Raw genomic sequence first — 24,448 nt, 5'->3', positions numbered from 1 at the left:
CGTGCAGCGGTGGTAACTAAACTCTAACATGACAAATTGTACTTTGACGAGCAAACACTTCACTATTACCTAACACTTAATATACTGGGCTAGTGGCACATAGGCCCATGTCTCCGGCGACTCTACGTGATACCTAGATGTGTCCCAGGGACTGATTCGTTAGTACGTTCGGTGGCACATGTCGCCTTCTGGCTGCCCAGTGCGGGCCAAAACTAAGTAGCCGGTAAGCTAAGTTGGTATTATCTTTGAAAGATTTGTGCAGTGGGAGTGCATGACTTGATGTAGGCTTTTGGACATACGCCATTGCTTAGCACATGTATGTCTGCAGAAGAAAACTACAAAAAAAAACACAAATGAGAAAAAACACAAATTAAGCAAAAATTGCTGTTGTCAGGATTTAACGCCACACAATATTCCACAACAGGAATATGGTCAACAAACAAGGAAAAAACAAAGAAAAATGGACTAACAGAACGAAAAAACCCCCACAAATGATGACAGCACAAAAATTCTGAACCCAAAAAAATTTAACACAACAGTTGAAACGAGACAAAAAACACAGCAAAACGAAAAGACGAAACAAACACAATAGTTTTCCAAAATACAAAAAACAAAAAGAGAAACGAAAAAAAAACCCCACAAATTATGACAGCGCAAAAAATATTGAACCCAAAAAATTCAGCACAACAGTCAAAACGAGACAAAAACACGACCAAAACGAAAAGACGAAACAAACACAACAGTTTTCTAAAACAGAAACAAGCGACGTTTCGGGAACTGCTATCTGTTCCCGTCCTCAGGCAGAGACGCACATGGTACGGAAACACAGGTGCGACTGAGAAGGGGCTGGAAAAATGAGGGTATTTATCAGAAAATGGACTACATCTTGCTCAGCCAATGGCAGACAAGCTGACTCCTCATTGGCTGTGCACCATGGAGTTAAAGTGGATTGGTCATTGTAGGTTGAGTATTGTTTTGTGCTGCAGGGATGTTTCTCTCTTAATCAAAGGGATCCACATTTTTTTTTAATTCAATGCTCTGCTGGCTGAAAATATTTTTATTGCTAATAATGAAAGCTGATTCTTTGATTTTCCTTTTTATTTTATCGGGTTCCTGTATGAGTGGTGTGGAGTCTTCCCAGAGAATTTTGTGGCTATTTTCCCATGTATGTTCAGCAAGTCTGGATTTTAGGGTTTCACCCTTCTTGAAGTTGTTTTTGTGTTCTTTGATTCGGGTGGATAGAGCTCTGCCAGTTTCACCTATGTACACGTGGCCACATTCACAGGGGATCTGATACACACAGTTGTGGGTTTGTAATTTTTCTGTGGCTGGTTTCACCTTTGTAACAATGCTTTTAATAGTAGATTTAGAACGGAAAGCTGTTTTGAGTCCATATTTGTTTCCCAGGCGTCTTATTTTTTCTGAAAGCCCTTGAACATGTGGAATGACTAGAGTTCCTGCCGGTTTATTGGTTTCTGTGGGTTTGAGTGTTGTGTTGGATTTCATATGCTATTTTAGAAAACTGTTGTGTTTGTTTCGTCTTTTCGTTTTGGTCGTGTTTTTGTCTCGTTTTGACTGTTGTGCTGAATTTTTTGGGTTCAATATTTTTTGTGCTGTCATAATTTGTGTGTTTTTTTTTCGTTTCTCTTTTTATTTTTTGTATTTTGGAAAACTATTGTGTTTGTTTCGTCTTTTCGTTTTGCTGTGTTTTTTGTCTCGTTTCAACTGTTGTGTTAAATTTTTTTGGGTTCGGAATTTTTGTGCTGTCATCATTTGTGGGGGTTTTTTCGTTTTGTTAGTCCATTTTTCTTTGTTTTTTCCTTGTTTGTTGACCATATTCCTGTTGTGGAATATTGTGTGGCGTTAAATCCTGACAACAGCAATTTTTGCTTAATTTGTGTTTTTTCTCATTTGTGTTTTTTTTTTGTAGTTTTCTTCTGCAGACATACATGTGCTAAGCAATGGCGTATGTCCAAAAGCCTACATCAAGTCAAGCTAAGTTGGGGCGTGAAGCACCTACGTAAAGTCTCGTAGGCTCCCCACAGTACTTACGTATTACGTAGAACACTCATCTTGGAGCACTGATTTAATTAAGTGAAATACCTCATGGTAGATTGAGGCCGACCGCGGAACTGTACGTAAAAGATTAAGAAGATATTATACTATTGAAACTACATATCGGTGGAAGCAAAGGTTGATGGTTCTGCGTTGCGCGCAGGCTGCCGGCCTCTCGGAGCTCCTGAAGGACACTGCCCGTGTCGTCGCACGCGACCCCCCTCCCCCGCCAGCCCTTCCGCAGGAACATGTGAATTTCGCGGGAAACTGAACCGGCCAGGTTCGGGACAAAGCGCACAGTGAAACATGATTTTGAAAGGACTGAAATATTAATTGATGAAAAATAATGTTTAATAAAAACCTGTGGAAAAATATACATAAATTAATTTGTTGTAGTGCGGCAGAGGGATATGCCACACCCGGCCGGATCCTTCCACCGACGTAGCACTCGTTGCCTGGCGTTCGCCTCGTCGCACGAACTACAGTTTGCTGCGCGCACGACCGCATTCGGTGCACACGCCTTTGTGAGATGTTGATGAGGCATAGCTGTCTATGCGACATAGAGGAGCATTGGCGGTCGGCGTCAAGTTTTTAACGTTTCAAATTTTATTGTTTTATTTGTTATTTGGATATTGTTGCCCAAGTAATAAGTAAAAAAATATGTATATTATGTCAGTTGTTACTGTTCATCCTTTCTCCCGGTTTGGTAGGTCAGGTCAGTTACATTATAAATACTTTAAAACTAAACAGCCATTAAAATTAATTCACATTATTTTTAATGTCCGCTTAGTTTGAAAGTATTTAAAATGTAACTAACCTTACCTAATGGAAAAATTCTGTTATTTAGGCATTCACGCGCGCACGGCAAAATATAAAATGGTGACGGTCGAATGATTACATAGGTCTTGTATTGCAAAATAAGAACGGCGATATCTCCAAAAGTAATTGGAATTTCTTATCTCTATTGAGACATTGTACTCTTGCACTATATTATTATTACTATTATTATATATCGATTGTTTGACCTTTATGTTATACCCTGTGGCAACACTGTTTAAGTTTGTCACTATGCAATTGTTTTGTTATTTTGTTTTTAGTTTTCGTTTTTTTTGGTTACTGATAGAGGTGGGTTGGGACAGCAATTTTCGGTATCAGTCCCAACCTGATACTGATACAGTAATGTACCTAGGTACAAGTCTCTGATACTTCTGTATCAGACGGTCCCAGGAGGCAACAAAGCTCCGCGTACGCAGACCGTGCGACCGGAGGGAGAAACTAATACATTATTTATCACGCCCGGTAATTCTCTACCTCTGATACTCTCATGACCGCCTGATACAACCAGTATCAATCAGTTCAACATTCACTGCAGTTCGTCCTGGCCGTGTATCACCATGTTGCGGGCTGTCATGCTTTGTAGTTAGTATCATTATAGTGAAATAAGGAATTGATAAGTGCACGAAAAAGACTTCATTTGTGTGGAATTTTTTCACGGAAAATAATGAGTTTGCTAATTGTAATTTGTGTAAACAAAAACTGAGTTATAAATCATCAACTAATCTGAAGAAACATTTGAAACCTAAACATTGATATAGTATGCTCACTAATGTACCTATCTGTTTTTTATTTTTTATTTTTGATAAAATCGTGCATTTTTAATGTATAAAAACACTAGTTACTAATTGTTTTCGAAAAAAGAAAGTCCATAATTATGTTGATTACATCTGTTATTAGTGTCAACTGAGAATTTATTTGCATTTTCATAGCTGTTAGGTGCACAAATATAAATATTATATCTTGTATTAATGTACTTTTTAATATTAAATTTTCATTAGTTTTATTATTGAACGAGACGGTGCACGCACTGCGCACTGAGCGTACTTTGAAGTAGGAGAATAAACAAAACGACTTGTAACCAGGGCTGCCACTCTGATATTCATGAAAAACCTAGATAACCTACAAAAAAACCCAGACACATGGGTAAAAAACCCAGATGCGTCTAAAATGCTATCGTTGAAAATGTTTGCGTACTAATTCAAAAATATAAACATAACTGGTTTTAATATAAAACAATTAATTACCTTACAAGACTGAAAACGGTTAAATACAACCAATACAAGAAAATTACACTGCAGCAAAATGGCTGTATAAGTAATTCTTGGACCAGTACATATCATAAAAAAACCTACAAATATATACATGACAAAACAAACACCATCACTGCATCCTTTAAACCGGTAATTGTTTTTATAAAACTGCATCATGTACGTTAGTCTTTATTCAGAGTCTGATTCTACAAGATTGGTTTGAAGGTTAATTGTTGCATTGGTTTTGTGTTCTGCAAGCCTCTTTGAAGAATGTGTCTAATTTAATATTCGACTTAGCTTCTTGAAAACTAGTTTTGTGTTTATATGTATTTTTGTGTGTGAAACACATAGACTTGTTTGCATTTATCAAACAGATATTGCAACAGATACAGTAGCTACTACCTTTATTATTGTTTTAGGTATAAAAATAATTAAAATTATAAAAAACCTAGAATTGTTGGAATTCATTATTTAAAAACCCAGAAACCCAAACACCATTGGAAAAACCCAGATCTGGGTGGAAAAACCCATGAGTGGCAGCCCTGCTTGTAACAATATCGCTTTGCGCCTCTCCTTCAAGGCTTCAACGCCTTCCCCTGCGCTTCCTCCCCTACATTCTTTCCCTTCTTTATCCCTTATTCGTCGTTCCTGCTCCCTCCCCTTTCACAAGCTCCGCCCAAGTGACCGTCATCTGCGATCGGGTACTGTATTCATTGGCCGTGGTGTTGTTCCAGCTGAATTCTGAACTGATACTAAAGTCTCTGATACTTTTCAAGTGTACTCGTTTGCCGTACCTGATACAGGCGCGTATCAGTGCCAAAGTATCAGGTTGATACTTTTCGACCCACCTCTAGTTACTGAACGAATAGTGTTTGTGCAATTACTAAATGTTTACAATGTGTATCAGTAATGCGCGATACAAAGCGATAACCCAGTCAATTCCTTAAAACCTCAATAATCTCCGCAGGCGGTTATGAATAGAGGACGTAAAAGAGCATATAATGAAAGTTATTTCAGATTTGTACGATTTTTTTTGGCGCTAATCCGTACACTACCTATTTACCCAAAAAAAAAGTTTAAAAAAATGTTCAGTAATCGCTGGACGTATGTATTTGGTATCTGTGCACAATACTTAGTTGGATTGCAGTGAATTTTTAAAATTTTTTGTTTATTTTGGGGCTAAAGTGTGTTTATTAATGTAGTGTAGGGTAACTATGTAGAGTAGCGGTATATGCGAAATAACATTCCATTAAAATACTTTTATTCTAAGCTCTTTCACTTCCTCTTTTCAAATCAACCGGTGGAGATAAGAAATTCCAAATACTTTAGGAGATATTGAATTTTTTAATTTTAAACATGTAGAGTAGCGGTATTTGCGAGAAAAAAATTCTAAAAATCTGAAATTACTTTTATTATATGCTCTTTCACTTCTCCTTTTCATTAAAACTGGCGGAGATGAATTCCAAATACATTAGGAGATACCGAATTTTTTAATTTTGCAATACAACACCTGTACAACCATTTGGCCGTCGCATTTTTGTTATTTTGCCGTGTGTTCGTGAATGCGTAATAAATAAAATGGTCAATTAGGTCAGGTCAGTTCGTCATTCTCAATTTGTATTAACCCAGGCAAACAATGTCAAAAAAAAAAAGGCCCCTTGTAGCAAAAAAAAATTCCAGTAGTCTGTTTTATTATCATTACCTAAGTTTTTTTAAGTGCAGAATAAAATCTGTAGTTATCCAACAAAATTTCCTGGTGCGTTTTGAGATATTCTCAAAAAAAAAAGTGAAATATTTTGCACTAGATTTGGTTTTTTGCTTATAATTTCAACAGTTTATGTAGTAGTGAAAAACTCACTTTACTGTTGTTAAAGTAGACTAAATTTGTCACATCTTGAGCGAAACTGCAGCTCTGTATGTCTCATAGTTGCCAAGATACAGCACCAAAATTTGTAATGATTTTTTACAAAAAGTGTAATTTTAATTTGTTGATCAAATTTTGAGCCAAATATTGGGGAACATTCTAATCCTACAAAGAAAATTGTTTGGATTGAGTCGTAGAAAATCTTTTTATTTTTAATTGAAGCACAGAACAATGCCGTAGATCCTACGGTTGACACATAATCAGCAAAAAACCGAAAAAATGAGAAAATTGTATTTTGAGATGTTTGATCATAAACCAATGTTAAAAGCATGAAAACTCCAAAATCGATTTTTTTTTTTGGAGTTCAGTTGGTTTGTTAATCAGGCCAACGATAAGGCGTTTTTTTTTTTTTTTGGGTGTTTCAATGTGGCGATGTTGTAGAAAGTGGCATGGGCTACGTCAAGGCTGTGCCATCTTCTGACGGTTCCCAACTCCGTTTATTCCCAGGTGCGTTCGGCTACTTCGAAGTGACGCACGACGTAACCCGGTACTCCATGGCGTGCGTGTTCTCCAAGGTTGGCAAGAAGACGCCCATCGCCGTGCGGTTCTCTTCGGTCACGGTTGACGCCGGCGCGGCGGACACTGTCAGGTGAGATTGGAATGTTGCCGTGCATGGTTAAGGCCAGGGATGGGAAGCCTACAACTCACGTAGTTTCGGTTCCCTACCACGTTCCTGCAACTTCGGATTTCCCTTAAAAAATAGAAATTAAAAAAATCGAAGGGTTAGTTTAGGTTAGTCACAACATGCTTGTTTTCATTGGAAACTTCTGATTTAGCGGCTGAAGTGGCGTTAATACCGAAACGCAAAACTTCGGAAATTCTTGCAGGGAACCGAAACTACGTGAGTTGTAGGCTTCCCGCCAGGAATACACGTTCCTGGCGATCTGAAAATTTCCAGTGCTTGAGCACACGATCCGAGTGCTCACCCATCCGAGCAACGCTCTCTGTGGTTATACCATTAATATGGGAAGCCTAAGATGCACATAGAGTTCTGCCATTCCCGATTACACCCGAACAATTCACCTTCGGCCAACCCGGGTTTATTTAATTATATTTATATTTTTCTGTTTATTTTAATGTAGCTATACTAACCTAACTAACCGTCCATAGTGTTTTAAAGTGTTTTAATGTAGCTAACCTAACCGACGACTTTTAATATTTGAATTCATTATTCCTGTGCAAAAATAAAACAAATCCCGAGGTTGGCCGAAGGTGAATTGTTCGGGCGTGTTCGGGCAGGCACAGAACTTGATGTACATCTTAAGCTTCTCGTATCTGACATTTGTGGTCCAGGCGTGGAGCAAGACAGATGTAAGTGAGTTGTGGAAGTGTGTTGCTTTCGATACAGACGGAGAAGAAAATACAGTAGCAGGGTGTAGGATCATCCAGTATGGTTCAGCATGTAGGCCAGTTTGGCCCGGGCCTAACCAACATTTTCAAAACACTGAAAATTGGAAATAAGACTCTTTATAAAAATACACAATTCATGTTAAATTTCAGGTTTAATTTTAAAACAATGAGTAAAGTAAATTTTGTTTTCATTACAAACTGTAATCATCTGACCTGAGAACGGCAGTTCACAATTAAATGAAACTATACATTCGCCTGCAGATTTGTAACATTTTTACATTGACGTACAAGTTGTGTTGAATTTTTACCACAAGTTTAATCCTAAAAATAAATTAAATTGTGGAACTTTTTATAGTTATTAATGTGTAATTTTTTTTGGACGTACAATTATACATTTATAGTAATTGGTATGATACCTATATTATATGTATTGGACTTCAGAGAAAAAGAAAATTACCCTCAGAAAAGCCACTAAACCTACCATTCGACTTTCTGAATTTTAAAATATTGCCCCCCTTCCTCCATCCTTGTAGAGCCCAGACTGCCAAAACTGTGAATATGCCCATGTGGTACAGTCCGGACCTACTCAAAAATTAATCCTTGGAAGTGGCCATGGGCTCATCCCATTTTGTAAAAAATGGCATCTGCATGCAGCATTTTCATCAATGTTATTTTTAGCTAAGAAATAATGAATCTGTCTTGCTCTAGTCTTATCAGTAGACACATTCATGGAAACCAACACTCGGAGCTACCGGAGGCGACTTAGGCAGGGCCGGTGCAAGGTAAATTGGCGCCCTAGGCGAAAATCCTTAATGCGCGCAAACCCCCCCCCCACCGGCCGGTCCCCCAAAAAAAAATTTTCCTTGCCTCAAAATACATCACGTAAGCCTAAGATTTTGTCAACAATCAAATTGAAACCAGCGATCTTAAAAATAAGCCCTCACGACGCTAGTTTCATACAAGGCAAGCAACTGTGTAACCCTGCATGTTCTGAAAGAAAATCAAAATATTTCTAAACATGATTGTTTATTTTACACTTGTGTGGTTTTTATCTCTTTAGCACATTCAATGACATTTTCACATTCACTACAGGAACTTGGTTACATATTTTTGCACAAAAAAGTAATAACAAAGTTATATGTTAATACAAAAGTCACAGCTCGCGTCTACCTAATACTGCTCTGTAAATTTAATTTCAATAAGACGTTTCTAAATACAGTAGAACCCGTTTATAGTGAACCCGCCTATAATGAATTCCCGTTTATTGTGAATTTCCGTCTCAGTCCCGGCAAAATGATTTGAGGTTATGTATTAATTTATTGGATATAGCGCACAACTTTTGTCAATGTTGATACGTTTTCCCGTGTACCACGAACAAATTTTGCCGACATAATGCACATTTATCTCAAATATTTTCATATAATTAAAACTTTTTTCACAAAACGTCTCTTCTGGATCACATTGAAGTTTTTCTCCGCAATAGCTGAGGAGTATAAGTACCTGGGAGTGATCCTGCAGAACGACTTGGGGTGGGGAAAGCAGGTCAAGAAGGTGGTGAAGAAGGGCAGAATGGGGTTAGGGCTGCTTAGCAGGACACTGAAAGGGACAGGTAGGAATGTAAAGGAAAAGGCGTACGTGACATTGGTACGGCCAGTGTTGGAGTATGCCGCGGCGGTGTGGGACCCCTATGTGGAGAAGGAAATTGAGGAGTTGGAGAGGGTGCAGTGCAAGGCAGCGAGATGGGTGATGAATATGTGGAGGAGAAGGGAAGGCGAAGGCAGGATGGGGGAAACACACAGACCATCGGTGATGATGAAGGAGCTGGGGTGGGCCACGCTGCAAGAAAGGAGAAAGGTGGAAAGGCTGGTGAGATTGAATAAGGTAATTCGTGGGGGGGGAGGGGGGCTGGGGAAAGCTGGGAGCTAGGTTGCACAGAGGGCTGTATCGAGGAAGGAGGGATCATGAGTGGAAGATTCAGAGAGAATGGAGACGGACAGAGAGAGGAAGACAGGTATTCCTTGTGAGGACGGGGCGAGAGTGGAACGAACTTGAGGGGAGGACACTGGATCTGGGAGGAGGGAAGGACTTACGAAGGAGGCTCCAGAGGGGGGAGGAGTGATGGTAGTTGGGGGGTGGGAACTCCTTGCCACCGGGCGGAAGCCCAATTGCAGGTGTAATTGTTATTATTATTATTATTATACGCTACTCGATTGTCCACTGTTCATATTATAAACAAGTCGTATTCGAGTGGCCTCGGTAGGCTACGTGTAGCCAAAAATGGTGATCAGTTTGGTGAAAATAAAAAATAGTTTTCCCTGCATAGTTAAAGAATGGGCGAACGCGTGTACATTTATTGTTTTGTCAAAATTATAAATAAATTACCGCCACACAAATACGTATGTACATTATAGCAGCAAATTCAATATTTTTACGTCTCATTTTTATCGTTCACGTTTCGGACATTTTGATCGGGTAAGGTTCGTTAAGACCATAGAGGTAATATGGGTAGAGAGAGCGTGACGTCACAAATGCGTGTTCAACATGGTTGGCTCGGAAAACACGTGACTTAAGGACGATTGCTGCTGAAAAAATCCTCATAGTGGCCTACAATAATGCATCCCTCCCCCCTCTTCCCACACAAATCCAAAATTTAAAATGTTTAGCTGTCTTTTCTCTAGCAAAATCACTACTTTAATTTATGTGTGTAAGTAATGGACTTCTATAAGTGAAGTGTTTCCTAAGATGTTAGTGTGACAGAGTTTTATTTAACTCAATGAAAAATATGTAAACAAAACTTAACCCACCAACCCCCCCCCCCTTTTCATGAAAAATTGGACCCCCCTCCCATTTCACAAAACTGGACCCCCCTCTTCACAAAATCCTGGCTACAGCCCTGCCATGCATTTTGATATATAGATTTTTTGGGAGTACTACAGTATTTTATGGGGCAACAAGCATTGAAATGAAATAATACAATCTTTTTAAAATTGTTATAAAGTGTGTAAGAATCAGATTCAAACATTAAAGGCTCCCAGGATTTTGACTAAAGAAAATTATAGTAGTTTAAGAGAGCTGTCATATATTTGTTGATATCTAACTTTTGTTATAGACTTATTTACATTACGTACTTAAATTATAATTAATGCTCAAAACCTGTGGATCATGTTCAGACTGACCATTTAAAATAGCTCCTGTACTAAATGAATGATAATTTTTAGTTATTCTTAAATATATTACCAATAGCTGTTGCTGTTGAGAATGTTATTCTATTTGGAAAATCTACCACATTGATCATACTGTACGCTAAGAAAAGAAAATTTAGCAATTTTTTGTGAGTACTTTCCACCATATAATTCAAATTAATTCACCTCACAAAATAAAATCAAAGTTAACTGAAAAGAAAAAAAAAATATTACATCTATTTGCCAGTAACCCTGCTAGGTGCTCCCTGCTATCCCTCACAGAGAGGTGGGTGACAGCACCTCTAACATTTTGATTAATTAAATTAAGAGTAATATTATTTAACTTATCTTAGGAACTATTTATTTTACTCGTAATTTCAAAATTATAATCAAAAGTGGTTTCTATTTGATTTTTTTTTTTGTAGAATCAACCCAGCTACTCACTAACCTATTTAAAAGTTATAGTATTTTTTGTATAGTATGTATTACAATTTAAAAACAAAGAACACATGTACGTTTAAAAGTTTTTTGGAACAATAGTTAAATTATCATTAAAATAAAGAGGAACATCATCTTCCTTCTTAAGTAACTGTTTAACTACTTTGCTGAATTTTTCACTCAAGTCTTTTCCAGCCTTATTTAGATAAAAACCATGTTTGGTAAATTATTTTCTCTGAATAGCACATCTTACACTCCCAAAGGTATAAATACTCTCATTTGATGATCAGCTAACGCCTACAGAATCGTTACGTTCATGCTTTTGTAATTACGAATCTGAAACAAACTTTGAATTCCCGCCCAAATTATCCTTAAGTCACGTGATAGGTGTTGACCACACAGTTATACATGTCATGGTATAGCCAACGCTCCCTCTACCTATTATACCTCTATGGTTAAGACTACCACTAGATAGAATTCTTCGGACAAAATTTTTCCATAGAAAGTGAGAAAATTTCGTTCCAGCTTTAGCAACTGCGATACTAAATGATACGTTGTAATCTTTGATGCACCAGACTCGTTATTTTTCGTTTATTTATTTTTGACGGTAAAAAGAATTACGTGTTATTAAGCTGCAAATGTGCTTCAATAAGAAGTACGTACATAAAAAAAGGTGAAAACGCGGTAAAAAACGTAAGGCATTATCTGTGCGAAATAAACTGGACATTATTGAAAAGGGAGACTCCAACCCCACTGTCCCGCACGTGTTAATAGCAAAGGAACTGGGAATTGCAACATCCACATTAAGTACAATATTAAACAAGCTGAACAATCTTCTTTCTCAAGCTGCGATAACGTCACAGAGTATTAAATGCCCGAAAAAAGGATAATACGCAGATTTCCAAGAACCATTAGGTAATAGAAAGTGTAGTTCATTAAATATATTATCTGCATTTGCTCATAAAACTGTTGCTTTGAGTATTTTAATTCGTTCTTTTCATGGCTTAGGCCTATGTGTAGTTAAGATTTTGCTTTTGAGTATGTATTGCCAATATAAAAGTTTTCCCAGATATAAAGTTTCCCCTCTATAGTGAACATATAAACTACTCCCTTCAGATTCGTTATAACAGGGTTCTACTGTACGTTTGCCGTCTCTTTAGGTTCACGGTTGCGCAGACAGCATGTATGTCGCAAACAACCACGTACACCACACAGAGTTAGCTACATTCTCGAACAACATGTGCACCTGTTTAACCTTACAATTAATTTGACAAATGTGTCAGTCATGCAACGTGCTTAACAACTTCAACAACTTCATGATGTGCTTAACCCGAACGGTATTCATTCGTGAACATGCTTGCGCAGTTTACCAAATATGGTCCGTCCACAAACCCGCTAGCTCAGATTACGGCAGAAATAATGTCTTACAATATAATTACAAATTCATTATATCATATTAACTCTACTAAACACATCATTAAGTCAATTTCAAAGGGCGAGCCGAAACAAAGTGACTAGATAGAAAAAGTATAACTATTCCTAACGATCATTACTTACGCTGAGTGCTGCCCACGCACCCGCCTGCACTAGCGACCAGGTTGATCTACAACATATCAATTCAAAAGTACGCCGAAGAAGACCGAGTTAACAAAATTTACGTCTTTATATAGCCTCGACATGACGTCGGCGCATGCGCAGCGTGGACAGGTCCAACTCAGGAGGGGTAAGGAAGGAAAAATCGGACCTAGAGGAGGGGAAATCAGCAGTCCCGCGGCAGGCACTTCAAAATCCAAGTCATTACGTTGGGCTGCCGGCTCAAAATGTAAGCAGGCTTGTGGTTTTTTTTTTACTTTTTTACTTATTACAAATCATAAACAGGTCACCGTGGACTTTAAATAAATAATTACTTATATCAATATAAACATTCCAAACTGTTACAAAAATCCATTTTCATCTAGTTTCAATAATCGTTAAACATATTATATCAGCTGTTATGTGTCGTGCTGCGCCGCCCCCCAGCTACTTGGTGCCCTAGGTGGTTGCCTAGTTCGCCTGTGTGGACGCGCCGGCCCTGGACTTAGGAGATACTATGCGGAGGTGAATGCAAGACAGCAGGACCCGCCAGTTCCTTCTGTTTACGTCCATACTATTTCAACAGGCGAACTTGAGGTTCACTTGTAGAACTGTGATTTATTATGTATAACTAGAGACCGGAAAAAATTCGCGGGTTCAATGACCTCTAGGATAGACTCCAATATCCTCTACACACTCGGGCAAATGCCAACTGTTCATTGGCTGCTGACTTTTGAGTCGTCTCGACTGGGTGGCCTGTGATTCGACACTTCTATGAGTGAGGGTCTCAAATTGGCCCTCAGTCCTCCAGATTAACAGTGAACCAATGACAGAAGCAGCACTGAGGTATAATTATTTGAATTTTAGCATAGCACGTAATGAACCCGCGAAATTTTTCAGGTCTCTATGTATAACTAAAATGGTAATAACCACACGCTCGTGGCCTGTCAAAACACGAAGACGGGACTCAGCGGGATGTGCTAGCACATGCACCTTGTGTGGGCCGTGGTTAATTATATGGCCGGCGCATGCACGGGTAAATTGAAGCCACTCTGGCAAAAGAGAATCGACAGTTGAAACATACGATTACTGAACAGTCTGTTAAATTACTATAGGTTGAACATAACACAAAATCCTTAAAAAATTTTGGGTCAACTGTCGCAAGTAGAGACAGCACAATGGGTGTCATCACATCAAAACATTTTCATTAACTAAACAATTTAATTTTTTGCGTAATTTTTGGTCATATACATACATATTTACAGGGCTATAACTTTATAAGTTAACATTAGATGCTATTACTTTACAATGAAATTGGACTTAAAAAAAACAGAATTACGGTCGTAAGAATTTTGACTAACCGTAAGTCAATGCCAAGTCTTGAAGTAACTGATACTGTCTTGTAACTTAAAATAAAAAAAAATTAAAAAAAAATCTAGCTATTTTGCTATTGTGACTTAAACAGCAAATAGTTATGCTACAAAATATGCAACTAATTTTTTTTTTGTCTTCAGCGTTAGGATACTTAATCGTTTACAAGTTAATCCTCATGTCAGATATATGTTTAATAAAAAGCACAAAATGTATGCGATGGTAGTGTTTTAGAGGCAAATTTTTCATTTGAAGTTGGTTTAACAGTATTGGTTACAGATGAATTTAGCTCGCTCTTGCAATCAACATTGAAATACGTGCGTCGTTCACAGAGACCCACGGGGATTTGCTGTTAAGTTCTACACTGAAGATGGAAACTGGGACTTGGTGGGCAACAACACACCGATATTCTTCATTAGGGATCCGATTCTATTCCCTTTGTTCATACACTCCCAGAAACGGAACCCTGTAACGCACATAAAGGTAAGTCATATGTTTTGTTTCCTAAAAGTAACTGATGCAGCCTCAAGTTTATAGTATCCAAAATTATATTTATTTTAATATTAGTGTTTTTTTCACATGATATCAAATAATTTACTATCATAACGAAATTAAGTTTTTGTAAAAACTTTTTTTTTTCAAACTAATCCTTATTTAATGTTTTTTTTTTTCAAGTTAATAGCAAATTTCATGTAAGTTGATTGGGTAACATACTATCTTTAAATCTTTAAATTTTTACTGAAAGGTAGCACCACAAAACCCTCATAGCAAATGACTTGTCTTTGTCAAGAAAGGCTGGAACAGCGATTCTGTAAAGAATCCTTAAAAATTTTGGGAAGCTCAAAAAAATTCCTGACATTTTTCAGTTGCTGATGCAGAAGCCCCCACCTCAGATCATCCATTTTGAAAGGGAGAAGTTTGAAAATTAATACGTCAAAATAAACAATAAGCTCCTTAACAATGAATGTTATACAAGTAACATGAGATATATGCAGATATTGATTTTATGTATGGTGCTTCCTATGTGTGCCTCAACCGAACTTGCTGGCCCATACGTTGTCTTGAACACAGGTTGAAAGTATAGCTAACCATCGTGACATTCCTATTCTAATAGACAATTCATTTGATAGGTTTGCATTGAGTGGAACTTGCGGGCTCCAATTTTATTCGTAATTAAAATTAAAAATAAATGTTAAATGAAAAAAAAAATGTTTTTCAGAGGTGTTGTGATAAGACAAATAAAACCACAGAAGGAACTGAACCAGCAATTAAACAATTTCAGTTTTACTTTTGTTATTAACAAAAGAATATTCTTTACAAATATAACAAGGTTACGATTAGATTATCTTCCTCTGAAAGCCGTATCGTTATTAAGTTTCGGAAATATAACGTTAGCATGTACCTTAAAATGTTATGCATAACAGAATGGTTCAAGCAATACTTTGTAGACAATAATTTTAAAGCTTGTAATTAATTAGCAATAATTAGGCTTTTCAAGTTAAGTTGCCATGGCGACATTGATTCCAGCTTCACTTCTGTTTGTTTGAATCAAACCTGCATGAAGATAGCTGTGTGGAGACTAATGACTTATCATTCAGACTTATTTCAACCGTCCATGCTTGTTGTTTCAGGCTTTTTATCATTTTGCTCCATCAATAAGGAACAATTTGTTTAGACGCGTAGTACAAGGAGAATGTTAAATATACCTACATTAACGATATACAATGTTTATGTTACCTTTCTGAAACACTGTACCTATTGTTTCTGCAACATATAGTAATATAGTTGTCTGAAACAGTTGTGCTGTATAGCAAATGTAACTCCCACGAATTTAAATTTTTACTGCGATACAACTATAGGATAGCCCATGACCGAGTGCACTATTTTTATATATATGAAGCATTAAACTGTTAGCTGACACACATTATATCATTAGATAAAATTAGTTAGGCCTACTTTTTTTTCCAAAATAATCATGATGTCTAAAATTCACCAGTATTTGTCTCAATGTATTCACGTCAAAATTTAAAAAAAATTATGAAAAAGTCAGGAAATGGCTATGCATGCATTTCTACGTGCATACTGTGTGAAGTCACTTTTCGTCCAGGAACACCCGAAAATAAGTTGGTTTAGTTTAGTGTTTTCATTGTAGTAACAGTTCTAAAGGAACCCGTTTTATGTAAGTGAACGTGTTTAATGACGGAAGTTCTCATTCATACTTATTAAAAACTTCAGAGGTGCACAGTTTCCGCAATGTTTTTTTTGGGTGTTTCAATATATGGCGATGAAGAAGAAGTAGAAAGTGAATTTAACTCCACCACAGCATGCATTGATAATAATTTTCCGCAGGCTTTCACAGAAATTGTATTAAGTAGCTTGGCTTCTGGGTTGTAGCCGTGTCCTAGGCAGATGATTCACCGACGTTTCGGTCGACATTGCAGTCGCCATCATCATGGGTAACTGATCCGATCCCTGATGATGGCGACTGCAGTGTCGACCCGAAAACGTCGGCGAATCATTCGCCAAGGACACGGCTGCACAACCCAGAAGCCAAGCTACACTTCAGCACGCATCAATGTTGCCTGTCGGAAAGATTGCGCTCGGTGGTCGGATGTGCCAGCGTGGAGTTGGGGGAGGGGGAGGGGGGGGGGGAGTTTCCACGCGTAACGTGTTGTTGTTCCTCAGGACCGGAACATGTTCTGGGACTTCGCGACGCTGCGTCCCGAGACGACGCACCAGATGATGATCCTCTTCAGCGACCGGGGCATCCCGGACGGCTTCCGGCACATGAACGGCTACGGCTCCCACACGTTCAAGCTCGTCAATGAGATGAACGAGGTGGTCTACTGCAAGTTCCACTACAAGGTGAGGGCCAGAGGGACCTGGCCCTTATGTATCAAATTTCCAACCCCCCCCCCCCCCCCCCCCCTTCTCATGAATATTGTTAAAATTTATAAAAAAATTTCAAATTTATTTTGAAATGCAACAGGATGAATCATAGCCTCGCGAGGTGTACTGCTAGCTCGCTGTGGGAAAGGTTTTTGATGGAGATTAAAAAACTGACGAAGAACTAGCTTCTACTGCGCAGCTTAGGTTCCCCCCTCCCTTCTTTGCCACAGAGAATTTCCGTCACTTCCCCTCCCTGCGCAGTAGAAGCTGGTTTTCGTCGTTTTTTTTTTTATCTCCATCAAAACCTTTCCTACAGCGAGCCGGTAGTAATGCCGCGTTGCAACCTGACATTGACAGGTTCTACTAGTGCCTCTCACTTTTAAGATTTTTTGATTCGAAAAACATGTCGGTGTGCACGACTCGCTGTTACTGTTCATTTTTCAATTGTGCACCCAGCTTACTGTTTTGAGAGGGAACTGGGCGTGCTTAGTAATAACAATAACATTTGAATAATGGAGTGCATTTTAATGGAGACAGTCTCTGTTTGTAAAGAAAAAAAAATACAATACTCAACATTTGATTGCCAACTCAGCCTTCAAATAACATTTATGAAATTTAAAATGCATATATGCACACATGTCAAGTGTTTAATTGGATGCTCAAGTGCATTAGTGTGAGGGTTTTAAGTGCTTGTGTATACCACTGATATGCAGATGCGTACCTGTCAATGTGAATGTTTAATTTAATGAAGAAGAATCTATCTTACTCTTCCTCAAATATTGCATGATAGCATGGATCATTGTATAATTAATATAATTATCCAAAACGTATTATATCTCGACCTAAGAACAACCAAAATTTAGTTCTGCTCTTGAACACACTTTTGTGAGAAATGGTCCTTTCCCTCATTGTGATTGGCCTTCTACTAGTGACGTCAACACTAAAAGCAATGTTGCCACACTTCCATAGAGATTTTTCATCAACCTGACAATGTTGATTCCGATAGCCGCCATAGCTGTCTATCGGAATGAAAGTAGCGTCTCATTCTTCCAGCGGAATTATTCCGGCAGGGTTAAGAACGAGCCCCCTGGACTTGCATCCGTTGTCCTTGTTCAAGAGTAAATTGTAAAATTTTGATGTTTTCAGGCATCCTGCACAGTCTGTACCAAACGGATCCGCATTTATCGTGAGTTATTTTGCAGACGGACCAAGGCATCAAGAATCTCAGCCCCGAAGACGCTGAAAAGTTGGCAGGCAGCGAGCCGGACTATGCCCTGAGAGATCTCTACAATGCCATCGCGGGAAAAAATTTCCCCACTTGGACCTTTTACATTCAAGTGATGACTCTCGAACGAGCTTCGAAATTCCGTTGGGACCCTCTCGACGTCACGAAGGTTATTATTGGAGCACTCTTATGTGCCCTTGCTTCATTCTTTAAAACCGTACAATGGTAAACGTTTTTAGGAAAAAAAAAAAATTGTGAAGTGTGTTTACTGAAGGTTGGTTTTTTAGTATTTTGTATCAAAAAAAGCCAAAAGATAATGGAATCAGGGGCGTAGCCAGGAGGGGGGGTTTAGGGGTTCAACCCCCCCCCCCCCCCCCCCTTAGCACCAAATCTTTAATTAATTTCTTATTCATCACTCAAACAAATTTCATATTAAAATCAATTAAAATTTTTACCATTACAATATTTAAATTTAAATACCGAAAACTGCTAAAATAGCACTACTTGACACCTTAAAATCCAAATTTTTCCGGGGGAGGACCCCCGGACCCACCGCTTTAATACGCTGGGGGGGGGGGGGGGTTTGCAATTCTTCTTCTTAACACCCCCCCATACACAAATCCTGGCTATGCCACTGAATGGAATACAAGATTATGAATTCGACATGGGCAGGGGCGTACGCAAGGGGGTTGGGGGGAGTTTGGGAGATATATATCCCCCCCCCCCCCCCTTACCAAACACTCAAAATCTAAAAAAAAAAAAAAAGTCTATAATCCCAACAAAAAATGCCAATAATTTGAAAGGAAACGGCAAGCAAAGGGTGTGTTCTGTTCTGTTCCTTTCTTCCCTCCCTCTGTCTAGGCCCAAAATTAAATTTTCTGTGTTCGAACCTCTGAATAAAAGTATGCTACTTATTTAAAACTAAAAATAATAGGTTTGGCTATCAAAATGATTAACCAGTAACTTAATAGAGGACTTACTTGGATTTAGAATATTTGTATTCTCATTAAATGAAAACCACATATGGGAAATTTATTTGACTTTCTTATATTTGGATTTGATGGATTTGAGTGAAGTATTACAATATTTTCTTTTTTATGTTTAATATTGAAAGTAATGGAGTGTTGTTATGAATGCAAAATAAGCTAATTAAGATGATGCTGAATTGAAATCTACCAATCAAAAACTTAAAAAAAAAAAAAAATTACATATATTGTCCAATTTGAACTGAGGCTAAGAGTTTCTTTCAACTTTCCCGATAGTGTTGCTTACCTGGGATGTCTTGCAGGTGTGGCCGAATGTAGAGTACCCACTCATGCCTGTGGGAAAACTCGTGCTGAACCTTAACCCCAAGAACTATTTCACCGATGTGGAGCAAGTGTCCTTCAACCCAGCGAGCCTTATCCCGGGGATCGAGACAAGTTTTGATAGAATGCTCCAGGTAGGATGATCCACGATCGCACATTACTAACATGTAAATTACCGTTCGTTAGTATCACCTCAAGGGCAAAGCTGGGAACTGAAACATTCATATGTGAAGTCAGTTTTCTGTTCTTTGATTTTAATAATTGGTTTTTGTTAAAGCTTGGTTTATAATGTTATAGAAGTTTTTTTAAAGATAATGGATTCTGCAAATAGTTTATCCTGAAGTCTTTGGGATTTAGTATTGAACTATTTAAGGAATGGCTAAACAATAATGATATTATGGAATGGCCTTTAATAAATCTCTTTAATACTTTAACTTAAGTCTATTTTTAGTTTTTTTTAGCAATACAATGATGTGACGGCAAATAAATTGTTGAATCCAATAAGGCGTTTTTGAGTGACTTTCTGCCTCTTTAACCAGTAAATTTTATCTCACATCTTCATAAAGCGAAAGAGTGGAACTAAAAGGTTCCATATTGGGTTTCAACAGATTTTATGCTGTTACAATTTGTTATCGTCAAATATTTCAAATTTGTCCTTTGTTAAGGCAGATATAATGCATTAAGAAATTTATAAATCCCATTACATATCTTTGGAAATTATTATTAGTTGTAGTCATTTCCAAATATTAATTACGTACATGTTAAACTCGATTGCGTTTACTGGAACGTCAGGCATTTCATTGGAAGTCGTACTGTATGCTCCTTGGGCGTGCCACAACTCCAAAAAGCGCCCAGCATGCTGGTACGGAGGGCGCAAGGTAACGTGATAATCGGGCATAGGACCACGTTTCCTCAACCAAATATGTTAATTTCTATAATACTTGGGACAAACTCAAATTTGTCTAATTTCTGGCTAAACGGGTAACCCCCAAGGCCAAAATCCAAGTAGTGAAGTGAAGTGAAGTGAAGTGAAGTGAAGTGAAGTGAAGCGCCCTGCATCTGACCACTGTGGTTAAAGAATGCCCTAAGTGTTGTGTAATTTGTTGTTGTTTTGAGACCACCCGAGAATGGAAGAGAAAGACAAGAGATGATCTTTGAAGTGTGCGTTAGGTGTTTTTTGCAGCGTATGTTTCAAGCAGACCGGCAACCCGTTGTTTTCAGGTAGTAAGTTGTGTTCGTGACGCCGCCTCTGCTTTTTGCACGCAGAATTCACACTGCTGAGTCCTTGGGTGCAGTTCAGCGCGGGCTACCGTCCGGTTCTGACAGAAATTGTTTAATTTTTTCTCAGTAGTAACTTTTCTTTTCAGAGCTCCCCACACACCTAAGCAATTTTTTTTTTGAGCTGGGGACGTAATTCTCCTTCCCCCTTCTTCACTGTCTGTTGCGTTTTGCGTCGTCCCATCACACAGGCAGGCTTCACGTGTACAGGATTGGCCGACTCGAAGTATTTTCACAGACGTGTGCCGAACTCTCTGTTGAAGCTATCAAGTAAACAGGATTTATTCTGAAAATATGTGTTGGAAAACGTTGATCAAGGTGTTTTAAAAGTTTTCATTTTTTATGCGAAGATGTATTTTAGGTGGTGAAGATTCCGACAGACTTTCACAAAATTGAACAGAATTGCTTTTATAACAGAACAAAAGACAGTAAGTTTTCTAATTTAATAGGAGTCCCAATACATATATGTAGTTTTTGTTGCAACATGTGTGGATCAATTTGTAACAAATAGGCGTACAATATGGTAAAATAAGAAGGTATGACTTGAAACATTTTCAGAACAAAAATAATGGCATCACATTTGTGATTATTGTTTGTGCATTCCATTTGGTTTCTTCTAACGTTTCATCTCCATGAAAAGCTTGTTCTTCAAACTCTGATGTTGTTTGCTCCTACAAAAAGAAAATAGGAACAGTATTATGTATACACACAGTGATTTTTAAGAGAAAAATATTTTTTATTTAAGTGTTAGCCTTCATCATTTTGGTCTTCCATGGTTTCCTAAAAGCACTCCGAGCAAGTTCTACAATGATTCTTTACAACGGACCATCGAACATTCCTTTCACTATGACATATTTCACCGGTCCCCTTTACTTCCAAACCCTCAGATTCTGACGTCTAGAGGTATGGATGTAATTTTTTCTTTTGAAGTCTCGCTTCGAATACATTTTTCTGTACTTCGTAAGGTTTCCCACAGATTACGTGTACTGCCATAACCCATGGTGTCGGTTTCGAAACCCGGGGTGAGTTTAGTGAGTTGCTGAGTGAATTAAGGCGTTGTTTGTCTGTGAGGACACCAGGATAGCTCGTGGACCCAACCATAGTTATGTTGCTCGTGGGTGCTCTGCCCCAGATTGGCTCACTAGGCTCAAAGATTGCCGAGCAAAAAATAAATAAATAACTTGCTGCTTCACAAGGTGCACAGTCCCACACCAGCATATTACACTGATTCCCGACTATTACAAGCGACAGCTTTTAAACGACCAGAGACAATTTGCAAGACACGTAGGGTTTATTCACACCCCGTCACTCTACAATTGTGTCTCGTGCAGACAAGTTATGCCGTTGACCCTCAGGTGAGAAAAAAATAACACACGACACTAACACACTGTACCTAGCAGCAGTCTTAACGGAAGTTCGATTGGAGGTGGCCAATCCCACGAGTTTGCAAACGTAACCGAGGTTCAGGTTCATCCGTCAGAGCTGCGAATCTACGTTACGTCAGCGGACGATGTTGCTGATGCTGGCAGACGTAAGCACGGCTTATTAACTAAAAGGCAGATCGATCGCTGGAGTCGGGTCAGTCCCATAAATGATTAAACTCGCGGTGTGGTCACTTGGAAAAGTGATGTTTAAAATGTTCAGGCTAGGCCATGCACTGAAAAATGAACTGGGAGTTAAAAAAAAAAGTTTAGGTTCGCTGAATTATATCCACCAGAATTAAGTGCTCAGAAATCAAAAGTTGAAGACATTTCCCAGGACAGAGCGCCCGCCCTCCGATTGTGGCCTGGCGAAGACTGGCGGAAGGTTATGGCATGGTGGAGGGGCTAGCATCACTCCGCGCCAAAACCACAAGAAAAAAAGACCTAAATAATTTGATGTGATAACTCATAAACAGAGACACAGTAGTCTGTTTACATGTATTTTCAGCACTAAGTGTTTCATCCACATTCCAGCGATGTCGCAGAAAAGTAACAAAAACATTCCAGCGATGTCGCAGAAACACAACAAAAACATTCCAGTGATGTCGCAGAAACATAACAAAACATTCCAGCGATGTCGCAGAAACACAACAAAAACATTCCAGCGATGTCGCAGAAACGTAACAAAAACATTCCAGCAATGTTGCATAAACTAAAAAAAAAAATCCAGCAATGTCGCAGAAACATAACAAAAACATTCCAGCAATGTCGCAGAAACATAACAAAACATTCCAGCAATGTTGCAGAAACATAACAAAAAACATTCCAGCAATGTCGCAGAAACATAACAAAAACATTCCAGCTATGTCGCAGGAACATAATAAAAAAAATTCCAGCGATGTCGCAGAAACACAACAAAAACATTCCAGCAATGTTGCGGAAACACAACAGAAACATTCCAGCGATGTCACAGAAACACAACAAAAACATTCCAGCGATGTCGCAGAAACATAACAAAACATTTCAGCATTGTCGCAAAAACAAAACAAAAACATTCCAGCGATGTTGCATAATCACAACAAAAACATTCCAGCAGTGTCGCAGAAACATAACAAAATCATTCCAGCAGTGTCGAAGAAACATAAAAAAAAAACATTCCAGCAATGTCGCAGAAACATAACAAAACATCATTCCAGCGATGTTGCAGAATCATAACAAAAACATTCCAGCAATGTCGCAGAAACATAACAAAAACATTCCAGCAGTGTCGCAGAATCATAACAAAAACATTCCTGCGATGTCGCAGAAACACAACAGAATATTCCAGCGATGTCGCAGAAACATAAAAAAAAAAAACCATTCCAGCGATGTCGCAGAAACATAACAAAACATTCCAGCCGTGTTGCAGAAACATAAAAAGTACCTTTCTGCAATGCTGAAGAAACACGACAATGTTACAACATCGTGTTATTTTTTTTTTTTTTACATTTCCGAAATGCGCCTAAAAAAATTGCTTGCTGTGCGGGGCATCGCGGTGAGCGCGGGGAGACGCCACCCACCCGGCACAGGACGCCACGCCAGCTCCGCGGCCAGGGCCAGCGGCGACAGCATCAGGCCGAGCAGCGCGACGCCGAGGGCGGGCGCGGCGTAGGCCAGGCCCAGGCCCCGCGCGCGCGGGGGCGGGGAGAGGCACTCGCTCCTCCAGGGGCGCCAGCGCTGCCTGTCGCGGTCGGCCACCCCGCTCTCCTGCAGCCAGCCCACCCTGCGACACAGCCCCGTTCCCGGGGGAGGCATTACCCTGGCTTCCGAACGAGAAACTGAGAAAGTCTGCGCTGCACGACGTTTACCGGTATTGTGGCATGCCCACCAACAGTTTTTGCAACTTTCGAGGCGGGCACGGACACACACAAGCACAAATACACGAAAGAAAGCAGTCCTTGCGCGTGTCAAGGCACCGCAAGCATGTCCGCAAGGAGAACAATCCGTGCGGGTGGCCACCTCTCGCGAGTAGATGCGACACAACCCGCCAGCACCGCACACATGAAGGCGCCGCAACACAGCGAAAGACGGAAGAATACAAGCACATAAGCGATTTGTCAATATGAATGTCAAAAACCGCATGTCGTAATGGTCGCAGTTGGTTAGTTGTTTTAAGTTCAAGACTTCGTGAATACGCACCCTGGCAAGTGCTCGATATTTCGTGGCTAGGACTTGACTTACCCAGGGCCGCCGAGAAGGGCTTGCTATAAAAAAGAAGGTATTTGAAATGAGTTTCTAAAATTTTTTTTTTAATGCTTGGGTTTCCCCTGACAGGTCAAATACATTACAAATCTCTTGTTTATTGAAATT

The 24,448-nt window shown here is 39.0% G+C and overlaps 1 protein-coding gene across 1 annotated transcript in view; it reads left to right on the top strand.

Moving 5' to 3' along the window:
* Nucleotides 1–24,448, top strand: part of LOC134541357 (catalase-like) — a 106,400-nt gene that overhangs the window by 52,866 nt on the left and 29,086 nt on the right. Inside the window, exons 3-7 of the mRNA XM_063384780.1 lie at nucleotides 6,514–6,655; nucleotides 14,312–14,462; nucleotides 16,665–16,844; nucleotides 18,071–18,262; nucleotides 19,382–19,534. Coding sequence (XP_063240850.1) covers nucleotides 6,514–6,655; nucleotides 14,312–14,462; nucleotides 16,665–16,844; nucleotides 18,071–18,262; nucleotides 19,382–19,534 — 818 coding nt within the window. The remainder of the gene's footprint in view (nucleotides 1–6,513; nucleotides 6,656–14,311; nucleotides 14,463–16,664; nucleotides 16,845–18,070; nucleotides 18,263–19,381; nucleotides 19,535–24,448) is intronic.

This window comes from Bacillus rossius, chromosome 18 (assembly GCF_032445375.1).
Source record: "Bacillus rossius redtenbacheri isolate Brsri chromosome 18, Brsri_v3, whole genome shotgun sequence".
Classification (NCBI taxonomy): domain Eukaryota; kingdom Metazoa; phylum Arthropoda; class Insecta; order Phasmatodea; family Bacillidae; genus Bacillus; species Bacillus rossius.
This window is presented reverse-complemented; position numbering and strand designations above follow the sequence as displayed.